The following is a 22,673-nucleotide window of genomic DNA, read 5'->3' on the forward strand; positions in this document are numbered from 1 at the left end:
AGATAGGGAGGAAAACTTAGGAAAAGGATGGTGTTCACCTACTAGTTCTGTAGACTACTCATTCTTGTGGTGTCTTAGTGGCTGTCAAAGAAGTTCTATGCTTGGAGAAGACTGAACACACTGAGAGAAACTTAAGGATAAAGCTTAATGATAACTATAGGACTTAAAACAGTCCTATATTCAGTGGTTTCCACATTTAACAAGTTAGGGATTAGGTGTTTTGGTGGTTAGTTGGTAAGTCGTGCATTGTAGGAGAACACACTTCTGAAGATTATTTCAGGGTGAAATATGTGTGTTTGTGCATATGCATATGTGTGTGCAAGTACAGACATTTGTGTGTGCATTAAAAGAAATGTGATGGAGCCTAGGAAAACATTGATTGATCAATGTCAGCAGAGTGCTGTTACCATTGACCAAGCTGTGGAGTACTGATGTATGACAATGACTAAAACAGTGGGGTTCTTGGAAGGAGAGGAGTCCTCTGATTTGTCAAGCAGGACATCCCCTGTCTTTGTACTTGACATGGTTGGTTGCTTATGCTAGGGTGAGGATGGCATGCTATCCCTAGCACCCTGCTTGCCCCAGCAACCACGTACTAAGCTCAGATTTTGTGAAATAAGAAAATAATGAACATCTAGGTCCTGCTCAATTTCTGAAACAAAAGTACTATCCTGCCCAATGTGTTAAAGTTAACAAGGGCTTGTAAAGCAGCTGTGCTTCAGACAAGGCTTTAACTGTGGTCAGGCAAAGAGCTTCAACAGAACTGGGATTCTAAAATTTCAAGCCAACTCAGGTTAACAGAATTTGGATTCTAAAATTGCAAGATAACTCAGGCAAATGAAAATCATCTGAATATCTCTTAAGTCAACTTCATAATCAGGAAAAAAAGAGAAGTATCTTTGAATACTTTTTACTTTTATTTATTTATTTATTTTTCTGCCTTTTGGAGACTGGGTTTTGCTATGCTTCTAAAGCTGGCCTTGAATTCAACAATCCTCTTGCCTCAGCTTTCCCATGTGCTGGGATTTACAGGCATGTGCCATCATGACCAGAAGATTATTCTTAACCTTTTGTTTTTCTTATAGTCACCTTTAAAAATATAGGCTTCAGAGAAGGTTCCCCTAAATGTTGTAATTGACATACCAACACAAGAGGTATGTCAAAAGGAAACCTGACCCTGGCCTAGAACTACAAATGTTCTTCTTCACTGTACTGGACCGTGCCTTTTATTTGTAAAACTCCAAGTTGTGTTTTACTGGGGCATATCTTTTGTTCTTGACATACAGTTGAAGTGAGGTCCACCAAATGCAGGCAGATCAACAGTTAAACGCGTAACTGAGAAGCCTTCTAGTGGGAGCCCACAAGGCACTCCATTGTAAAGACAGCTCTTTGTACTCATTCTTTTCTGGCCCTGACATGCTCAGCTCCTACCCCTCCCTACTGAAAGCCAAGAAGACTTTCCATAATGCCATCAGTTATAGGTGTTCATAAAAGGATGTGTGAAAAGAAAGAGGAGAGTTTTCGTAGAAAACAAAAACTGAAAAGCTGCAGATACAGTTACATGTAGATATGGTGTTGTGCTGCCCCTCCATCCCTGTGTCCTGTACTTTGTATCTCTCCACATCCTAGAGATAAGTAGGATAAAGGTAACCATAGTACCCTCTTGGGTATCCCTCAGTACACTACTGTGGAAAACCAGCCCCAAAACGTTGTTGTGTCAGAGCTCCACAGCTTGCTGCCTTTTGCTCTGTTTTCTTGCTTCATATTGAATAGGCCCTAATGAATCCATAATGGACAGGAAGAGAAAGAATACTGTCAGATTGTTGTATAAAGAACATCATGTAAGAGCTATCTTTGATCTTGGATTTTACCCATGTATTTGGCTTTGTGTGAGGTGCATGAGTAATGGCTATATGTAGTTTCTCAGACCATCATATATTTCTAGAAGAGTTGCCAGAAAGTCTGACCTATGGACAGGGAGGCCCTGCCAACTGCTCAGATGCAGGGAGCCACCACCCCTGCCCCAGTCATCCTGACTGCCTTTGGATTGCAAGAGTTCTATGTCTTTGGAAAGGGGACTTGTAGAAGTGGAATTTAAGTATTGTCCTGCAATTAGAAACTTCTTACACTCGGGGGATTTTGCATCTGAATTATTACAGCAGAGGAACGATTTTATAGCAATTACTTGAGCAGCATGCTGTGTTCATATTCCACGGTCACAACGAGAAACAGATACATTCATCATTTGCAAACTGGATTTCCCTGGACTCAAACCAGTCTTTATCTTGGCATGTAAAAGGGAAAAAGTTACTTGCTCTACTAATTGAAATCATATGGTACTTATCTGTTCTGATGCTGTCTTGCTGGGTCTGATGGAGTGAGGAACACATCCATAGGAAACTCCTATAAACAACATCCCTCCCCTAGTTTCCCTTGTGATCTTGGCAAGAATTTGAGAAAGATGGATTAATATCATTATTCAAAGGAAGCGGTTTTCTGATAGCTTTTAGAAATTAGGTTTTGTTTTTAAAATTACATGTATATATATATATATATATATATATGTGTGTGTGTGTGTGTGTGTGTGTGTGTGTGTGTGTGTGTGTGTGCTTTGTTTGCATGGATGTAAACTATGGTCACACAATGCCCTTAGAGGCCAGCAGAGTGCACCATATCCCCCAGAACTGGAGTTACAGATAGTTGTGAACTGCTCAGAGGGTGCTGGGACTAGAATCTGTGTTCCCTTCAAGGGTAGTATGTGCTCTTAAGCACAGAACTATCTCTTCATTCCTGGTTTTGTTTTTTTTTTTAAGATATTTCTTATTTTTATTTATGCATCTATTGTGTGCCTATATGAATTTTTATGTGCAACATTTGTACAGATACCCTCAGAGTCCAGAGGCTATTGGGCTTCCTGGAGCTGAAGTTACAGGTTAGCCACCTGATATAGGTGCTAAGAACCAAACCTGGCTCTTCCTCTTCTGCGAGAGCAGTTTGATGCTCTTAATTACTAACCCATCTCTTTAGCCCGTAAATTAGATTTTAAATGGAGTTTGGGATGTAGATAAGACAGACAAAAAGTGATACCGGTGTGGTAAGTACTCAGTCTTAGGCATATCCAAAGCAATAGGCTATTTGTGGCATATTCAGCTCTGTGTTTCTCATTATGTGTATTCACTGCTGTTCCTAGTAGTGGCTTCTGGGTCAGGACAGAAGCACATAAGGTCAACATGGGTGCTTGTGCTGAGAAATGTTGGGCGAAGGCAGAGAGTAAGAAGTTGAGGGTTTGTTCCTTCTGAAGTCACTCAGTGAGATGAGGCTGCTAGCTGACCTCTCAGGAACTGTCCTGTGCCATGTCAGACCAGCCCCCAAGTGCCTCACTGCTGCTTAGCCTGGACAAAACATCTTTCTTACTATACTTACAAGGGGGAGAAGTTGCCATTCTGTGGAAGAGGCTTCAAGAGGAGGGCCCGAGTCCTCTGGCACAGCCAAGGATAAGCCTACCCTTTGATGTTTTCCAGGTACACTAGTAGGTGTGTGTGAGAGTCCCTGTTTTATTTGTATGTGTCTATGTGTGCCTGTTTTGTAGCTGAGCTTCAGTTATATATGACATAGATAAATATGTGTAGTCTAAATAGCAGCATGACGTTCTTAAATCAGTGAGAAAAGAGAAAGTGGCGAGCATGTTGTGGAGAGGGAGAGAAAGGAGAGGGGAGGAAGCATTAAAAATGTTTTATGCTGTATCTTGGTATGCAAACAGGCACTGAGATTTAATCCAATAAGGGCATTTAATTCTCCCTAATAGAATTCCTGCTCCATCAAGGTCAATGGTTCTTAAACTGGAGCATGTATCAGACTCCTATGGAGGTGTGTTTTCTCAGAGACTGCTTGGCACCATCCCCAGGGTTTCTGATTGGGAAAGTCTGGGGCAGGGCCTGGGAATGTACCTGGCTGACAAGTTTTCTGGCATTGCCAGTTAGTTAACTAGCCAGTGTCGCTTCTAGCAAATGGAGATGTATCACTGTGCTTCCTGTCTTTGGCATCCCTATGGGATCAGACTAGGTTGAGAGGAACCTTCTAGACTTACTGGCTCGCAAAGATGAAGGATTTGAAGTTCACCATTCCCCAGAAGAGAAGCATAATATGGACTTTATCATGATCCATATTGCTGGGACCCATGGAAGCCAGTGCACTGGATTTTCTGAAACAATGAAGAGAAAAAAAAAAAAAAAGCAGAGTGAACAGGTTATTTGTTCATTTGTTTGTTCTAGGAGTGTGAGCAAAGCTAGGCTGGTTTTGTTTGCTTCTTCCTAGTTGTGGTAATGGGAGGAGATCTTTATTCCAGCCTTCCCTGCCCAAAAGGAGAGGCAAGGAGATTGGCCGATGTGCTTCCAGCCCTGTGGCAGGGGTGATTGATTGATGGTTCCAGAACTTCCGGGTTCCCTCCTCACCTATCAATATGATCCCCAAACTGTTTCTTCATAAAATGTGACCTTCTAGCAGAAGAACATCAACTTTTTTTTCATCTTTCTTAACACTTTCATAGAATCATAAAATAGTATTCAACTGAGTACTTAGTGGTGGAAGGTGGCATATTATTTAGGGTTTTCTGTTTTTTTTTTCCTCCAAATACAGAAAGCCTTGTGGCACTAAATAAAATTGTCACCATGTAAAATAGAAAGTCTTTCTGTCACAAACGTTTTTAAAAATTCAGGAAGGTCTGAAGATTTGGTTTATCTTTTCCTCTTTCTGTAATTTATGCATATTTAATACTAGTTTCAATGTTTGCAACATGAAGAACCTTTTCAAATAAAAATAAATGGCAGTTGAGTTTCATTTGAAGAAAAATACCAACCATGGCAGTTTTTAAATGACACAGCTTATTACTCCTCCTATGTTCAAGGGACATAGAATAGTTTGGTTTTCCCAGTGACTTCATTGTTGGGATGTCAGTTGACCTGGCTATTTGGTAGTGACAACTGTTTCTCTCTTATCAGTGGACACTTTTCATTGGGCATTAATCATGTTTACATGGGAACACTGGCAGAAAGAAGAGTGGGAACAGCCCTCAGCTCAGAACCGTTGGGTTTGTTCATGTGTCTGATTTGGGTTCTGGACGCTGGGTAGCCTGTGGTTTTAGGAACATCTTCAGGCAGAGACAGTATTCGGTTTTTCCTGTGGATGACTCATAAATAATAAGAAAGTCCACTACAAATGAAAGAGAAGGGAAGTCAGAGCAAACACAAAGGGTGTGTGTATGTGTGTGTGTGTGTGTGTGTGTGTGTGTGTGTGTGTGTGTGTATGTTTGTGTGCAAGCGTGCATGTGTGCACATGTGTGTGTACATATGTTTTAATAAAACAAATCATTGCGCATAGCATCTGAGGCATGGACCCTTTTAGGCCTTGGAGGACTAACCAACTGGTAAGAATAGAGATGAAGACCCTCCTTACTTTAGTTTTAGGAGATAGCTGGGTTCTTTCAAAAAAGTACTAGACTATGTTGCTCATATTCCACAAAGTAAGTGAAATCTCTAATGATAAGAAGGAATTAATATAAGGCCCAGATGGGTCTGGACAGTCTAGCTTCTGCTTGACTCTCCACCTCCCTCTTTGCCCACCTTTTCCACCAGCTCTTTTCCCTGTGATTCCCCCCTTCATTTCTGTCCACATATTTCCATTCTTCCCCTATGGAGTTATTCTGGAGTGTCTGCAATGGCCAGACACTGGGCCTCCATAAATGTGATCAACTTGTCATAAAGGAAACTGGACCTTTTTGTCTGTTAAAAATAATAGCAGACCTGTAAAACGTATCAAGAGAAAAAGAGAAATAGAAAGTATCAAGAGCCTTCTCTATTATTTTACCTCTCTCTTACCTATTTTACCCCCATGTTGGTCACTGTGGGGGAAGACCTATTAATATGTGGCAGCCTATCTGCAGAACAGCCTCAACTAATGGCTGTGGTTTTTAGAGCCACATCTGGGGATTTTCTCATTGTGAATTTGATTTTGCCCCTTTGATTAATGAAGTGAATCGTCCTGATGTGTCAATTGCCTTATTCTCTCCGCAGACAATTGGGAAGAAGTTACCTCCAGCTACATCAACTCCAGACCCGTCGAAGACAGAGATGGACAGCAGGACAAAGAGTGAGTTTCCTTAATTACCCTAAATCCTTATATACCTCGGAAAGCGTATGCTATTAAAGCGTCTCTATTAAAAAGCACACAAACGTGTGTCCTTAGATCTTCCATGAGTAGACTGGCAGCACAAGATAGAATCAGAATTTTTCTGTGTTTTTCATATGGGTTTGATTCTTTTCTGCCATGTGCATGGTGCCAACATGCAAAACTAGAGTTTGTCCATATTGGCACAGGTTAGGTGACCTCAGGCCCCAGGAATGCTAACTAAAGCACATCAGGGATTCCTGGATCTTCCAGGAACAGTCACTAAACTAACTTATGTTGGACTCCTCAAGACATCTTTTTTTTTTAAAAAAAAAATTATTTCTAAGTGTGTGTGTGTGTGTGTGTGTGTGTGTGTGTGTGTGTGTGTGTATGTTTTTATGGAGATATATGCATGTGAATTCAGGTGCCTGCAGAGATCAGAGGCTTTGGAGTCCTGGTAACTGGAGTACTAGTCATGTATGAGCCATCTGATGTGGCTATGTTGGGATCTGAACTCCAGTCCTCTGCAAGAGCAGTGCGCACTCTTAACCGCTGAGCCATCTCTCCAGCCTGACATGTTTGCTCAAATACCTCAGAATCTTTCTAGAGCAACTTTCAGACCTCTAGAATACCTTTCTATAGATATTTCAGGCAGCAGACTAGGTGAGTAGATGGGGAAAGATTAGTTTCATTTTAGAACAGTGTGATCCAATAGAAAAATCACATGAACCAGTATATGATTGAAAATCTTCTGGAGACCACATTAAAAAATGGAAGCTCATTTTAATGTATTTACATCAGTATATGTACATAAAACCTTTTATATATGTAATCTCTGTAAAATTATTAAAAAGATGCTGTACTTTTTCTCAGTGTGATATCCTTACAGTGTCGTATGTGGTTTTCATGTATTATGAATCTCAGTTTAGAGTAGCAGCCACATTTCCTAGTGCTCAGGAGTCACGTGTGCCTATTGGTAACCACACTGGACAGTGTATTTTAAGAATAATGCTGAAGCCCTTGACAGAAAACCATAGCTCTCAGAGAGATAGTCTCTGCTGAGACAAATATGAGTGATCAAGGCCTGGGAACATGCATTTAGGTTGATCTGCATGACATGTTCCAATAGAGAAACAGTTACATGAGCTTTTTTATAGCCACAAAACAAAAGAAACTCATAAACCAAGGCTTTTACACAATACTTCAGTGGGAACAACAGGTTATGGGCAACTCCGAAAAATCTCTGCTATAGGTTTTAGATGTTCTCTGATGACATTCTTAGCTAATGGTTTGGCAAATCCTAGTGATCTACTCAATATATTTTTTAAAGGCTTTTCCTGATACAGAGGTGGGTGGTAAATAGTTATTAAGAGGAATGAAGATAGATCAAGATAATTTTGACTCTCAAAGATTTGTACCATTCTATCTCTTCAGTCAAAATTTGAAAGTCAGTAGGTCTTGTTGAGCCTTCAAGATACATGTGGCATTCTTCCTGGGAACTTTCTGGGGCCTAAGATGAGCTCCTTGGGCTAGGTGATGTGCCCCATTGCAGATACTCGGCTACCTAAAGCATGTGGTAGAATCCTGCCCCTAGTGTATGCCTTGTTCAGTCCTGTAAATATCAATGGACCACATCTGTGTGCCTGGCTCTTCCAAAACATGGTGGTGGAACTGATTACTTGCAAAGAAGGGATTTTATAGTGACTGGAGAGAGTATTTTGTCTTAGAGTCCTAGGAGGGCCAGATGTTATTCGTTACTGACATGGCCACAGACATATAGATAGCTTTAATTTCTCTGGCCTTTACTCCCACTATCTGCTTTGGGTTCGCAGTCAGAATGTTGCCCTAGACAAAGAAAACCCCTTAGTTGCCTCCCAGTATCTTCTCCCTCTCATTCAGTCTTGAAACCTTTAGGACTCAGTTGGAAGGTTTTTCTACTCCCAAATATTGAGCACCCTAATGGGAGAGACAAAAGGAAGAGGTAGGTGAACAGTTCTATGAGAAAATGTGATAGTGCTGGGAATTAATATTAATGTGCCTGTTGGTGGGCATCAGCTCAGCAAGGTCTTGAGAGATTTGTCATTTACTATTGGGCATTTTCCATGGGTTTGGGGATAAGAACTTTGACAGTTGAATTTTACTGTATATGTTTTCCCTTTGGCTTTCCTTGCTGAAAGTAAATGTTAGAGTAATTGCTCTCCTACAATTGCCATTTAGTGGAACGCTAAGCCATTGTAATTCCTCCAACCTTTGGGCCAGTTCCCTGTTTCTGGATCCTGATGCCACATCTGTGTTTAGGTAATGACCCAGAGTTTACCATCCAGGCAGCCTACTTGCTTCTTCCTTCTGACCTAAAATAGAAACCTATAGCAAAGGATGCCCGGCAGCACAGAGGAGAGCTGTTTCTTCCTGCCAGCTGTCTCCTCAGCACACTAAGCCACAGGCCCACATCAGGATTCAGAGTTAGGATGACTCAAAAATACTCATGCGAATTGGTATTTTTTGAGTGATCCAGATTTATTTAAGCAGGGAACATTCTCCCCACCCCACCCCCAAACAAAAGGCTCTCATGATGCTGAGATTCATCAGCAACTCAGGCTGGGGAACAGATTGCCATCATTTTCATAACAAGAGGAAAACTATCTAAATATTCATAACAAAGTGCCTCGAGGTGCCTTCAGCCTATCACATCTGGTATCTCCCTTTTTCTTATTACAATTGGTACAGATTTGTTGTCTCTGTAGGTTAGAAAAATAGCCCCAAAGACAGGCCTCTTTGGCATCTTTCTGAACTATTCAATATTATAGATGCAGAAGACTGTAGATCAGTGGTTCTTACCCTGTTGGTCATAATCTCTTTGGGGTCAAATGACCCTTTCATAGGAGTCACATATCAGATATCCTGTATATCAGATATTTACAATGTGATTCACAACAGTAGTAAAATTAGAGTTATGAAGTAGCAAAGAAAATAATTTTACGGTTGGAGGTCACCACAACATGAGGAACTGTATTAAAGGGTCACAGCACAGCATTAGGAAGGTTGAGAAGCACTGCTCTAGATGAACAAGTAGGTTTGGAAAATCTGGATAAAGTATGATTGGAGGTGCAAGTGGGCTGTTTTCCATGTTACACCTCGTTCACTTAGTGACTGGACATTTGCATCACCTCTGAGACCATTGACTTGCCTCTTGGGAATTATTATCTATAGTAGTGACATGTGGTACTTCATTGGTACCATTAGATTGTTGATCCCTCTAGGTTTAAGACAGACACTGCATTTGATTTTCCCAACATGCAGCTTAGAACAGTACTGGAGACTCACTGGATATGCAGTGAGTGGAGGTTGAGCAAGTGGAGACTTTTAAAGGACTTCTGACATTGTGGGGTTTTGTTGTTGTTGTTGTTGTTGTTATTGTTCACTTCTTCTACTCAAATCTCACCCATACTCTACCTGACACATCCCATATAAAGCACATCTCCTCTTTATCCACTGCTGTTTATTTTTGTCTACCAGAGCCCTACCAGATGTTCAATCCCCCAAAGTCCCCTCTCTTCCTAGGAAGCACTTTTCACCATGCCCAATACATCTGCTCACTGGATTCAGAGGGAGGGCCTTCCTATGATGGGTCCCAGCTACCTAGGTGGTTGAAAATCGACCTTTCAACTCCAGTCCTCTTAGAGAAGAAAGGCTTCCTGTTTTCCTGATGACTGGCCTTTCTCCCAAAGTCTTCAAGCTTTTCATCTGAGCAGACAAAGCTGCCGATGAGAGAACAGTGCTCCAGCCTCTATTCTGAGCTAGAACAGAAAGGCTTTGCTTCTCAGGTTTTTATTTTATTCTTTTGAAACAATGCTTCTTTTTTAAACACGAAAGTGAAAGGGTGTTCTAATTAATGCTTGGGACATAATTGAAAAGACAACTTCCCAGCAGTGTCTAAGATCAAAGGCAATTGAACAGTCAGCTTCTTCGGAAGGGAAGCTGTTGGGTTAGAATTGACAAATATGGTAATGTACGCTCCATGTCTGAACTCAGTCTGAATGTAGATTGAATGTACTTACACGTGGGCCAGATCATTCTCTATCCTGAGGACTGTCCTGTGTACATCACAGAGTATTTAGCAGCATCCCTGCCCTCTGTTCAATAGAAGCCAATAGAACCTGTTCCTCTCCTGTTGTGGCAATCAAAACTGTCTCAAAGTATTGCTAATGTTCCTTAGAAAGGCTAACTTGTTCTGTATTTTGTTACTATAGTAGAATACCACAGGCAGTTTATAGGTGGTAGAAATCTATTTGCCTCATAGTTCTGGGGGCTAGGCAATTAAAGGAAACATGTCTGGTAAGGGATGTTGAGTTGTTTTATAACATGGGCCAAAGAGAATAAGTGTTTGGAGATGTACACCAGTGGGTAAAGTACTTATCTACTATGTGCAAGACACTGGATTCCTTTGTCAACAGTGCATACAACTGGCACGGTGGCACATGTCTTTGTAATTACAGCACTCTAGAAGTACAGGCAGAAGGAGCAGAAGTTCAAGGTCACCCCTGGCTATATATGAGTTTGAGGCCAATCCAGGATATATGAGATGCTATCTTAAAACAGGCCTGGCAAGAGGCCTTATTGGGTAAGACTATGTGCTTTGTAAGTATAGGTGCCTGAGTTTAAATCTCCAGAACCTGTATTTACAGTCAGGTATGGTTGCCCATTCCAGTAAACCCCGTGTTGATGAACAAAGATAGGCGGGTCCTGGGAGTTTAGTAGTTCAGATAGTTCTCCAGCCAGCCAGCCTACCCAAAATAGTGATCTTATGATTCATTGAGAGACCCTATTCCAACAAGGCAAAGAGCAATAGAAGACAATATCCAACCTCCTAGCCTAGTCTCTGTTTGCATGTCCATGGGCATACATACATATATACACATTCATATATATATATATATATATATATATATATATATATATATATGTATATATACAAACACACACAAATTCACATAAAGGAAAGAGATTGAACTCAGAATCTTTAGCCCTTTTATAACCACAGTTAATCCATTTATGAGAGTAGAACCCTCATTACTTAAAACCCTTCGAATAAGCACCATCTCCCAACATTCTTGCATTAGTAATTAAGTTCACAAATGCATGGCCTTTAGAGGACATATTTACCCAGCAGAGCCCCAGTTTTGAACTACTAGTGTGTTTGTATAGTAAGTTCTGTTAGGGTGTTATTACAACGACCCTCCTCCTTGATGCACAATTGACACTTATTGACTTTATAGCTAACCTAATATATATTTGGCCCCTCCTGCTCCCCCTAGGTGCTCAAAATATGATCCAGATCTGGAAGCCCTGTCTAAATATAGCATGCAGTACAACGTGCCCCAGTACCACTACTGCACTGGTCCATCTTCCCAGTCCCTGCTATTACCAGACTAATACAGCACAACACTAGACAATGATTCTCACAGTGTGTTTCAGGGCTAGTAGCAGCAAAAAAACGCAGCCTGGAAACATTGTCCAAAATGCAAATCTGCTGGGCCTGCCCCACGTCAGACAATGAGGGTGAGGTCAGTGATCTGTTTCTTCAAGCCCTAGGTCTGAGGCCTTTCCTACTCAAGTATGAGAACCTCAGACTGAGACCAGGACGTCTTAAGCTTCCCTGGTAATGGCAATTAGCAGAGTTCTTATTTAGTAGATAGAATCCTCATCCTACGAAGACTTGAAGGCCCAGATACCAGGAAAGGGATCTAAAAAGTTGTGGGAGCAGATGTCCCACACAGCTGTAACCATGGGCAATGGCTGTGAACCCCCCCACCCCCATCCTGCCCCTCTGGTCAGTTCCCTAGAGCATTGTGGCAAATTCATTGCCATTTTACCTCCAAAGGACAGGGTTCTATGTCTCTGACAATGGAGGTAATTACCCCAATATCTGACATTCTGATGCTTTGAGCTGACTGTGTGGCTCTCATCCCTTCCCTGCTGTCACATTGTCAAGAACTAGATTTAGGCGTTCTTCATTTCTGCCACTGGATTATAAGATGCCTGACAGCCAGATACTAGTCTTACTTACCTTAGTCTGTTGTCCATAGAGCATGATAGAATACCACCCCTGCACGTAGTCCCACAGTATTAAAATCTCTGAGAATGAAAAAGTTTTAGTGTTCATAGGGCAAGGAAACCTGTTCTTGACTGACCTATACCGTATGTTATTTATTGCTCTTACTTAGGGTGATAGATCATCTGTTTGCTGTAGAATTTTAATGATTGAGCATAATAACATAAGACCCTAATAGTGGGTGGTACATACGATATGGCATGTGAAGCATATTTCTTTGAAAATTTAAATAATTCTGTTCTCAGGAGCTCTGCTTAAAACTACAAACTAGTAGTGTCTTAAATACTACTTATCCATTGAGGGGCAGAATTATGATGTTAGGGAAAGTCTGCATCAGTGATGGTACTGTGTGTGTGTGTTCATGCACATGAGTGAAAATGTGCTTGCTTGTGTGTGTGCGTGTTCATGTAGCAGTCAGAGGACAATACTGAGTGTCTCCCATAGTCATCCCACCCTGCTTTTTGAGACAGAGTCTCACTGACCCTAAAGCTTGCCATTTCAACTAGACTGGATGGACAGAGAGTCCCTATGATCCACCTGTCCTCACTCCTACTCCTACTGCTCCTTAGCACTGGGTTTCCAGGCAGGTGCATGAGACTTTGCTCAGATTTTATGTAAGTGTTGCTTATCTGACTCGGGTCCTCACGCTTACACAGCAGGACTTTTTCCCATCGAGCATCCCCCTAGCCTGTGATACTCTTCCTTTTATAATGTCTCCAGGGAAAATGAAACTCCAGGTTTAGGCATGACCTGGCCCTTTGCACTGCTGCCAAAAAGCTCTGGAGAGCTTTCTTCCTACCAAAGTCTGGGTACATGGGCTCATACTCTTTACAGGTTGAAAATGAGCTCGGAACACCTTCAAAGGTTGAAAGAGAGCCCAGTGAGTGTTCTGAATTTAAAGTTATTTCCTCATGTGTATGTGTTCAGATTGCTAACATATTTATTTTGTTTGTTCTTTTTTTTTTTTTAAGCAGAAGGATTTTGGGTTATTTGTTTGTTTTAAGGTGTTTTTTTTTCTTTAATCCATTATAAAACTAGATGGAGGGAGTCATGGAATATGAGCATGTGAGTTCAGTTCCTTTAATTGTTTGTTTTTAATAACTTGTAAAATTTTCAATGTCTAGAGACTGAAATAATGTTTTAGGAGAGGGAGGATGAATCATACTTGATGTTCTTTGTGATTCTTACTTGAGCAAGTTTCTTAAAAATGTGAAAGCTGGCCACATGTGCTAGTGTACATCTGCAAGCCCAGCACTTCAGAGGCTGTTAGGAGAATCACCGCAAGGGTCAAGATCAACTTGGACTATACAGTAAATGTGAAGCTTGCTTAGGTTATATGAGATCCTCTCTCAAAAGGCAAAGAAGGCTAGCATGGTGGTTTACTGGGCAAAGGTGCTTGCTGCCTAGCCCGAAGCCATAAGGTCTATCCCTGGTATCACAGGGTAGGAGAAAAAACCAACTCTTCCCACTTGTTCTCTGATCATCACGTGTGCTCAGCACACATGTGCTCATGCTCACACACACACACATGCATGCACACATGCAGACACACTTTCTTGCACACATACACACAAATGTATGAATGGATGATAGATAAATGCAATTATGTTTAAAAAGTAAAAGGCTTAAAGCTGGTAATGAAAGTGGCATAGGGAACTCTTGATCTGGGAGTAATGTGGAGGGAGTCTGTGAGCCTTCCTGTGCTGTATCTACCTTCTCTAGTCTTTGAAATGTGTTTGTATGGTTTGTTTTGGAAAAAAAAACCATTTTGTTTCTGGAAAGAAAAAGTCTTTGCTTCTTATCAGATTATTTAAGCATGTAAGACAAAAAGCTCTCAGAAGAAAGGTAGGAATCTAGACTTAGGTTAGCTAATTCATTGACATATTTTAGTCATTCAAGGAAAAAGGAACAACAAAGTAATTTTAATTACTATACAAATTGTGCCTTTCTTTCTGCTTTTGTGTAGAATCCATTCCTACTTGATTTCAGACTATCTACATTGATCAAATTAACGAGTTGATGGGAAACACCTGCTTGCAAAAATTCATTTCAGCCCTTTCTTCTTTATCTGTTTGCTACTCATTTAAAACTTAGGGTCTTTTCATGTCCAAAAGGAATTTAGAGTTACCCTTTTCTTTTAAAGCATACTAAATGCCCCTTCTTTTGGAACATTTTTCTGCATGCACACGATCTTGCCATTCTGTGAAATAGGGGAGCAGCACCCCACCATCAAGTGGTGTTTGTCTTGTCCTTTTGACATTCTTCTCCCCTTGCCTTTATCTAACCATTAGACTGTCACTTCCATGGCAGGACAGGAAGTTCTACTTGTGCTCTTAGTTGTATATTATAGGCTCAGGCTCCAGAACTAGTTGGCAGCATCCTTTGCATGGTAGTTGGTCAGAAAATATGTGAATTGAAGTAGGGAACAACATACAGTAGGATTACTATCACACTTTTGAAGTTAATAGTGATTTTGCATATGTATTTATTTTTGAGCTAGTATCTTAAAGCTACTGAAATGCAAACCAATACATTTTTATTTTATGACACTGCTCAATGGCTAAAATGCTTCATAAGCAAGGGTAACTTTTTTAAAAAATACATCATAATTAAGTAGTATGAGTCTACTGGCTGCCATATTTGCTGAGAAGTGGTTGTGATTGGAGTGTTGAAATGTCATTGCTGGAAAGAACATAGGTCTAACCTATTATGGTACTGTGTGATCTTAGAACATTAGTGATATGCTTTTCAGATCCTAAGTAGGAGCTGGAACAACTCTGTTCTCTAATTAGGAGATCATTGTTTTGAGTTATTTAAACTTTAAGATTTGGAATACACTTAAATGTGCTTAAGATGTTCTGCTGAAGATAGCTAAACTAATGTCTCCTTGGTTGGTTTCTGATTTTACACCTCATGGCGTTATATTCATCCGAAGCTACAATGTCATGTAGCTTGATGTCATCTCAGGTCAAGCAGTCCACAAAAATCCAGCTGGAACTGAGCCCAGTTCCAAGTGTCCTGACTCCTGACTCAGAATCTTCTACTACTTTCTGTCGCTTGAGGGTGCCACTACTTCTTAGGCATCACTAAGTGATCATCAGGAAATATGCAAGAACTCTATGCCAGTTCTGGGAATGCACATAGGCAGCCAAGAAGAAACTGCCACACTGGGCATTGCTTGAGCACATATATGACCTCAAAGCTCCCCCACAGTGACACATTTTCTCCAAAAGGCCACACCTACTCCAACAAGGCCACACCTAATAGTGACACACCCTAGGGACCAAGCATTTCAACACATAATTCGATGGGGACCAAAGCTATTCAAACTACCACAGTCCTATTCTTTTTTTCTCCCAACTTCTCCCAGATACTCCCCATCTCCCTGCCCATCCAACTTCATATCCTTTCTCTCTTTAAAATCAGAACGAAAAATTATTGAGTCTGTTTTGCATTGGTCAACTACTCCTGGACATGTGACTTGTCCTGAAATGTGGTTGATATACACAATGTTATATCATTGAAGAAAACTGATTTTTCCTTTGCCAGTGGGGATCACTTGCAAATTGCTTTCTTGGTTAGTGGTGGGACCCCATGTCTACTTTCCCCCTCTCAGTGCTGGGACCCTGTCTGTCTTGAACGTGTGCATGTTCTGTTCTTGCTGCCGCAGTCTCTGTGAGTTCATATTTGCAGAGGTCCTGTTGTGTTTGTCAGACATATTTCATTAGAGTCATACACTACCTCTGTCTCTTACAATCGTCCTACCTCCTCTTCTTCATCGAGCCCTGAGTCTTGAGAGGAGGCATTTGATAAAACATCTCATTTAAGATTGAATGCTCCCAAGTCTCTTGCTCTCTGTACATTGTCTCGTTGTGGGTCTCTGTGTTAATAACCATATGCTGCAAGAAAAGGCTACTTGAATGAAGGTTGAATGAGACATTGATCCATGGATGTACCTGTATGTCATTAGGAGTCATTTTAGAACAAGAGTATTTGGGCTTCCCCTAGTGCCAGAGACCTATGTAGACTCATGTTCTTGACTACTTTAGTAGTGTCATGTGGGTTCCATCTGATGGAATGGGTCTTAAATCCAATGATTAATTACTCCCATAACATTTTCTCCACAACCCCATCAGTATATCTTGCAGTAAGTCTCTGTTATTAGGTCAAAGGTTTTATAGCAGGACAATAGTGATGATGATATTTCTCCACTGGAAGAACTTCACAAAGTACCTTCCAGCAGCATGAACTCTAGTCAGTAAGGGTCAAAGTTCTAGTTCTGCACCAGTTCAATAAAATAAGTAAGCATTGTCCTCATCGGTAGGACCATCCCTTTGGATTGGGGAAAGCAACCAGTGGCCTTGGCAGGATCCTGTGATATTTGGAGGGGCACATGGCAGGGACCTTTTGGCCAATGACTCAACAAGATGTAATTCATTACTGACACCTAAAGTTTAACTTGGTGGCATGAGATGTCTGGATGGGGCATTGTCTCCTCCATTATATTGAAACTTAAATGTCTTCCATATATGTATATAATTTAGGAAGCTTCTACAGTTCTAGGTTTCCATGTAGTCTTTAAAATGTCTATTGATTTAGCTGTTCCTCCCCATGTTCCTTCTTTTACCTCCTCTCACATCCCCTTCCCCATTTAATCCACCTATTCTAGTTTCTCCTTTATTCTATTTCCCCCTGCATTAAACTTATAACTATTAAGACCTGCTTTTTTATGTAGAAGATATTTGCCCTTCTTAGCTTACAGGGAAATTGTAAGTATAAGATAAAATGGCACGCCTTTAATCCCAGCACTCGGGAGGCAGAGGCAGGCAGATTTCTGAGTTAGAGGCCAGCCTGGTCTACAAAGTGAGTTCCAGGACAGCCAGGGCTATACAGAGAAAACATGTCTCGAAAAGCAAAACACAGAAAAACAAACAAAAGAAAAAGGAGAAGATAAAATGACTGTGAAATAAATTTAAGGCACATTTACTCTTACTTAGCAATATTTCCATTGTGGTGATTACAATTGAACTCCATGGCATATTCTTATAGGTTGTGCCCTGAAGTAGGAAGGTAAGAGATGAAGGAAAAGGAAATGACATAGTAAGAGGCTTCTTTCTAGTAGAGAGTGATGGTAAGGGGGCATACTGCACTAAGAAAAATATTGAGATAATTTGTATCAAGTTTCTTCATGTTAGTATGCTTCTGTTTTGAGTGAATACCTACCTACTGGATCACAAAAGAGTGAAAAACAATTGGGTTGCTAAGCTGCATGGCCAGAGGTTCAGAGAAAAGGGTCTCCTGAAGCTGATGAGTTTGCAAGGTAGTTCAATACCATCAGGACTTAGGATAAAAGTTTTTGGCTTTTTTCGTTATATTCATATATGATTACAACAGTGTCGAACGTTATCTTGATTTCCAACAATGGTAAAACTGTGTTAGAAGACTCAAGGACGCAGGTAGATTGGTCCCAGTAGTAGAGTCTTCACCTAGCATACCCTTGGCTCTGTGTTCTATCTATAGCCCTGCAAAGAAAACAAAATGATCAAAGGCAGGCAACTCTTTGCCTTACATCTCTAGGCAACAAAATCTAGCAGTGCCATCTCTAACATTTCCTTTTATAGATTTCATTGACTGGAAGATTATGTCTTGCCTCTAAACAAGTCAGCAACAAAGGGGAGTAAGATAGCATTATTTGTCTATAGCCATGACATCTTGAATATGCTTCATCTCAGAAGCTAAGCAGGGTTGGTCCTCATGAGTACCTGGATGGAAGATTAACATTACTTTCCTGGACAGAACAAACCTGAGCAAATGAGGGTTCTGTCAAGTAGGACATGAAGGGCCGGGAATGGCTGCCAGGAAGTTAATCCACAGTGCTTGATCGCATTCTATTAACCTTTTCACTGAAAGACAGAAAAACATGGCGTGTTCTTTGTTTGATGGTCAGGAGTAACTGATATTCTTTTAAAAAAATGTCTATGATTTCCATAGAGTTGGGATTTTGCAGGACAGTTCTTCAATAATATTGTATGTTCATGTTTGAAGTTTTGAGGTTGGGAAGTCATATTTCACTAGCACAGTCAATTGGAAAATTGGTGAAGAATTGTCCTTATCTCATTTAAAGATGCTTAACTTTCCCCCATTCCATTAGAACATCTAGCTAATTCGGGCTTGGGAAAGTTTTGCTATTTCTAATTAAAGAGAGATGGATAAAATATACTGGGAACAATTTAATTGACACTTAGGCATAGAGTGGTAGGTTAGGATCTAGATGCAGGAAGGAGCCTAAGTCTTAGGAAATATCTGAGAATATTCAAAGAGAACCATGAGACTTTTGGACTCTGATGGAGAATATAGTAATGTCTGCTCTAGAAGATACTAATTTCCTTGAGTTTTCTGTCTACCTTCTGTCTTGAGTCATGAAAACTTACTTTGCCTAGTCTTCATTTCCCAAATCCATTACAAAGTGTTTCACTGGCTTCTTACCTGATGCTTTTTGATAGAGCTAATTTAAAATCCGTAATATCTACTCAGTAATACTTAAATTGATTTTGAATGGCCAAAGTACTTTTTCTCTCTTCAGTGAGGACTCTTGCTTATAAACAGCCCCATCAATGAACAGGTGTGTTTGCACAGAGACCATGAAATGTATATGAATAAGTTCACCCATCCCACATAGATATGCATAAAGTCATTTTGGCAATTTTCATGGACCCTGAACAGTTCTGAGCTAGGTCATTTGCACATCCTGTATGACTGACTGTGTAGCTTGGTATTCTTATGGGACTCTGAACAGTGGTAGTGTGTGTGTGGGGGGGTGAGGGGTGTCTCTGACTCGTTTGCCTGGATTGAGACCCTTTTCCTCCTACTGGATAGCTTCATTCACCTTTGATATGAGGGTAAGTGCCTAGTCTTACTGTATTTTGTTATGCCATGTTGGGTGATATCCCTGGGAAGCCTGTTCTTTTATTTGAAAATCTGGGGGAGAGGGGAGGTGGGGAAGGGACTGGAAGGAATGGAGAAAAGAATAATAGAAAAAAAATGTTTTGGTAGTATTTGTTGGCTGCCTGTGGTTGACATTTTTTATATGCAAATACATGGGTATTTATCTCTTAAAACATGGTGTAAAAGGTAATTCCTCGTTGTTTTATTTGCTGGGTTGGCTTTATAGCAGATATAAAGGCCCCCCTTCTGATTTTGTAATACTTGCAACAAAGCAATGAGAAAAAAAATCAGATAGTTCACATTTCCTTTCTCAAGATAAAGAAAAATCTTTTGCCTTTCTAACGGAGAAAAGCAAATAATCCCAAGGCATGCATGGCATTCTATTATTCCTGAGGGTAAAACGCAGAGATAAATATGCACGAGCTCACCATAAGTGCTCTTAAGTCCCTTTCGGTGGGACTTAACATTCTGTTGAGCATACCTTTTTCTTGTGGTTAATGTGGCAGGGAGTACCTTCAACTGGGTCAGCTCATTAGATGAAACACCTTAAACGTTGTATTTTCTGCTCTTCTTACAGCCAAGGATTACTGCAAAGTAATATTTCCATATGAGGCACAGAATGATGATGAATTGACAATCAAGGAAGGAGATATAGTGACTCTCATCAATAAGGTAAACAAAGATTTTTCTCCCACCTTCTAAATTGTCAAGTGCTTTGGAGTGTGTATATGCTATAAGCTTTCATTTTAGCCATTTTCTTTTGTTTTGAAAAAGAGTCTTGTTATATAGCCCAAGCTGGTTTTGAATTTATCATCCTTTTGCTTTGGCCTCCCAAGTGCAAAGATCACAGACATGGCTATCATGTCTGGATTGTTTTAGACCTTTAACACTCAGCTTTATGGTCTTGAACTTGTGGGAAAATTTTGCATCTTTCTTTTTATTCAGGTGCAACCCTGACAAATAAACCTATTTGAGAATCCAATAGATCTCTGTGTACCTCACGAAGGGCCAGCTACATGACCCTGAAGAAGAGTCTGTCCTGGAAGGAATGACCCAGAAGGCAGCTTACTTAACTGTAGGTTCTGCCTTCGCCAGTGGTCAGACTGAATGGCCTGTATCATCAGGGACTCAAGGAGGGGCTCTTAAAAGGCTGGTCATGCCTCACAAGCAGCAAACCCTTAAAGAATGTTTGCTATTCAGATCAAAGACAGATAGAGTGCCTGGGAGAATTTTGCTTGTCTTGTTTGGAGTATAAAGGTTGGATGATTTTATTATCATTTCAGCCAGATTCTTGTAAGAACCCAGAGAGCGGTAAAATCTATGAGAAGCAAAGCAGTTTGCTAAGGTCTTGACCACACACTGTGTTTCCTTTCATGCAGTGCTACTCACCACACTGGTAGCTAAAAGTCATATTAGTCAAGTGGTTCTTAGAACAAACAGTGCTTTGCTCTGAAGTACAGGGATTTTATGATGGTTGAGTACAATGAGAAGCCAGGCAGTCTTCAAGATGTAGAAAGTAGTTTTGTTTTGTTGTTTTAATCCAGGTGAGTAGCTGGAAACATATTCTCTCCACACCAGAATGACTTAGAGAGTGCCACAGTCACCTGGGCTCTTATGGGATGGGGAAGCATTGTCAGTCTAAAGGATGCATGATGCAGGGGGCTGGGAAGGGAACAGAACATTGGAATCAGGAAAGGCCCTGTGGCTGTTAGGAAGAGGGGCGGGGACTGCTGTGATGTCGCCTGTTGCTATCCCTAGATGCTCATGAAAGAAGCGCTCCAGAGTTCCAGCTATTTAGAAGCTTTTAAACTGTCTAGTGATTATTGGATTTTTGTCGTTGTTTTGCTTGTTTGTTTGTTTGTATTTTAGGGAGGACATTGACCCTCTCATGGACAATGTAGTCTGTATGTTGTATGCAGAACAACACTACAGCTAGGCAAACACCTTTCTGGAATTATACATTATCCCCCCCCCCCACTCCTTCTAAGAACTCGTCTATCTTTTTAACCTGTGAGCTAGCCTCTCCCTAACTTAGTTCAGTGTTAAGTCCGTGGGTGCTGAATGTGGCAGGAGGAAAGCGAGGAGGAGGGGAGCTGTGATCTCCTGGCTCCTCTCTGCAAGAGGCAGTTCCTGGTTCTTGCCACCCCCACTCCCCCAAGGAGGCGGCTCTCTTCTACATAGTACATTTCCTATTTTTAATCAGTCCTGTAACCAAACAAATGGGATAAGCAAGTTTTTAACTGGGTGTGAAGCATAATGCAAATACTTTAATAATTAGCACTGATAATTGGTTTTAGTCATGCAGGGAAAGGACTAGAGCCCTTTCTTTCCCCTTACACTGACAGAGAATCAGGGAATTAAGTAACTGCCATTCTTTGCAGTAGGGAATGGACTCACTGTCTATATTTCTGTCTTGATTTTAGAGGGAGGAGAAGACGCTTAGTTGAAAACCCAGTGTGTTCATGACATTTATGATGGTTTGGGAAAAGGGAACACCACCTTGGTTTCTCTTTTACTTGAAGGTAGCGATTTTCACTTTAAGACTCTAGCCTCCAGGCCTCACCACTGGCGTACATTCTGTCCTGAGTGGGTTCAGCCTCTGATTCAGTCTCATAAAAGGAATCTGATTTGGGTAAGGGAGAGCTTGGTCTGAACAGAAACCGCTAATAGCCCCAGTCTTTTAGTAGGTAACCATGAACAGGTGACTATGTCCTCGGAGGGCTGCACCCTGTTTCTCTGGTTTCAAAGGTAAATGCACTTGGAAGTGGTTTGTTAATACAATGTGATGTTACCAGCTCCTCTTTTACACATTTGTACTCCAGGCTCTCTTCTGACTCGACTTCCTGAGTATGCAAGTGAGCCCAGGCTTGCTTTATTGGCCTGATAAACAGCCTGAGCTTCCTCCTCAGCTCCTGAGAAATGCCCGGAGATGGTAAAGAATAGAGGGATGCTTTCTCCAGCTCCATCACCAATCCTTAGCATCCCAGCACTTTCTTTTTGACACTGCATAACAGGGCTTCATTTGTGACCTCTGGACGAACCAAAGTCTTCAGTGGTTTTCTCTCTTTTATGATAAAATCCAGTCTGGGGACATGACACTTCTTCCCTCAGACATTAGGCTTTGGCACATTAACTTTTGGTACCATTTGTTCCTATCTTACTCTTGTGTCCTCATGCTACTGACCAGGCATGTCCATTCCTGTAGAGATAATCTCTGACTACCCACTTAATTGTTTTCTCTTTCTTTAGTGTGTGTTTGGACATGCGTATACTTGTGTGTTGCCTTCTTGATAGCTAATATCACAGGCAGTCTTTTTTTTTTTCCACTTACTAGTGTCTACTCCTTATGCATTTTATTTTTTTTATTTTTTTTATCTTCATTTTATTTATTTTCTTTTTTTTAATATTTTTATTACATATTTTCCTCAATTACATTTCCAATACTATCCCAAAA

General features: G+C 40.8%; 1 protein-coding gene across 6 annotated transcripts in view; it reads left to right on the forward strand.

Annotated features, from left to right (window-relative positions):
• Sh3kbp1 (SH3 domain containing kinase binding protein 1) overlaps positions 1 to 22,673 on the forward strand; it is a 346,384-nt gene that overhangs the window by 229,906 nt on the left and 93,805 nt on the right. For all 6 annotated transcript variants that reach the window (XM_021152670.1, XM_029473429.1, XM_029473430.1 and 3 more), the window contains 2 exons: positions 6,069 to 6,144; positions 19,797 to 19,891. In XM_021152670.1, the coding sequence (XP_021008329.1) occupies positions 6,069 to 6,144; positions 19,797 to 19,891 (171 nt within the window). The remainder of the gene's footprint in view (positions 1 to 6,068; positions 6,145 to 19,796; positions 19,892 to 22,673) is intronic.

The sequence above is a fragment of the Mus caroli genome, chromosome X (genome assembly GCF_900094665.2).
Source record: "Mus caroli chromosome X, CAROLI_EIJ_v1.1, whole genome shotgun sequence".
NCBI lineage: Eukaryota > Metazoa > Chordata > Mammalia > Rodentia > Muridae > Mus > Mus caroli.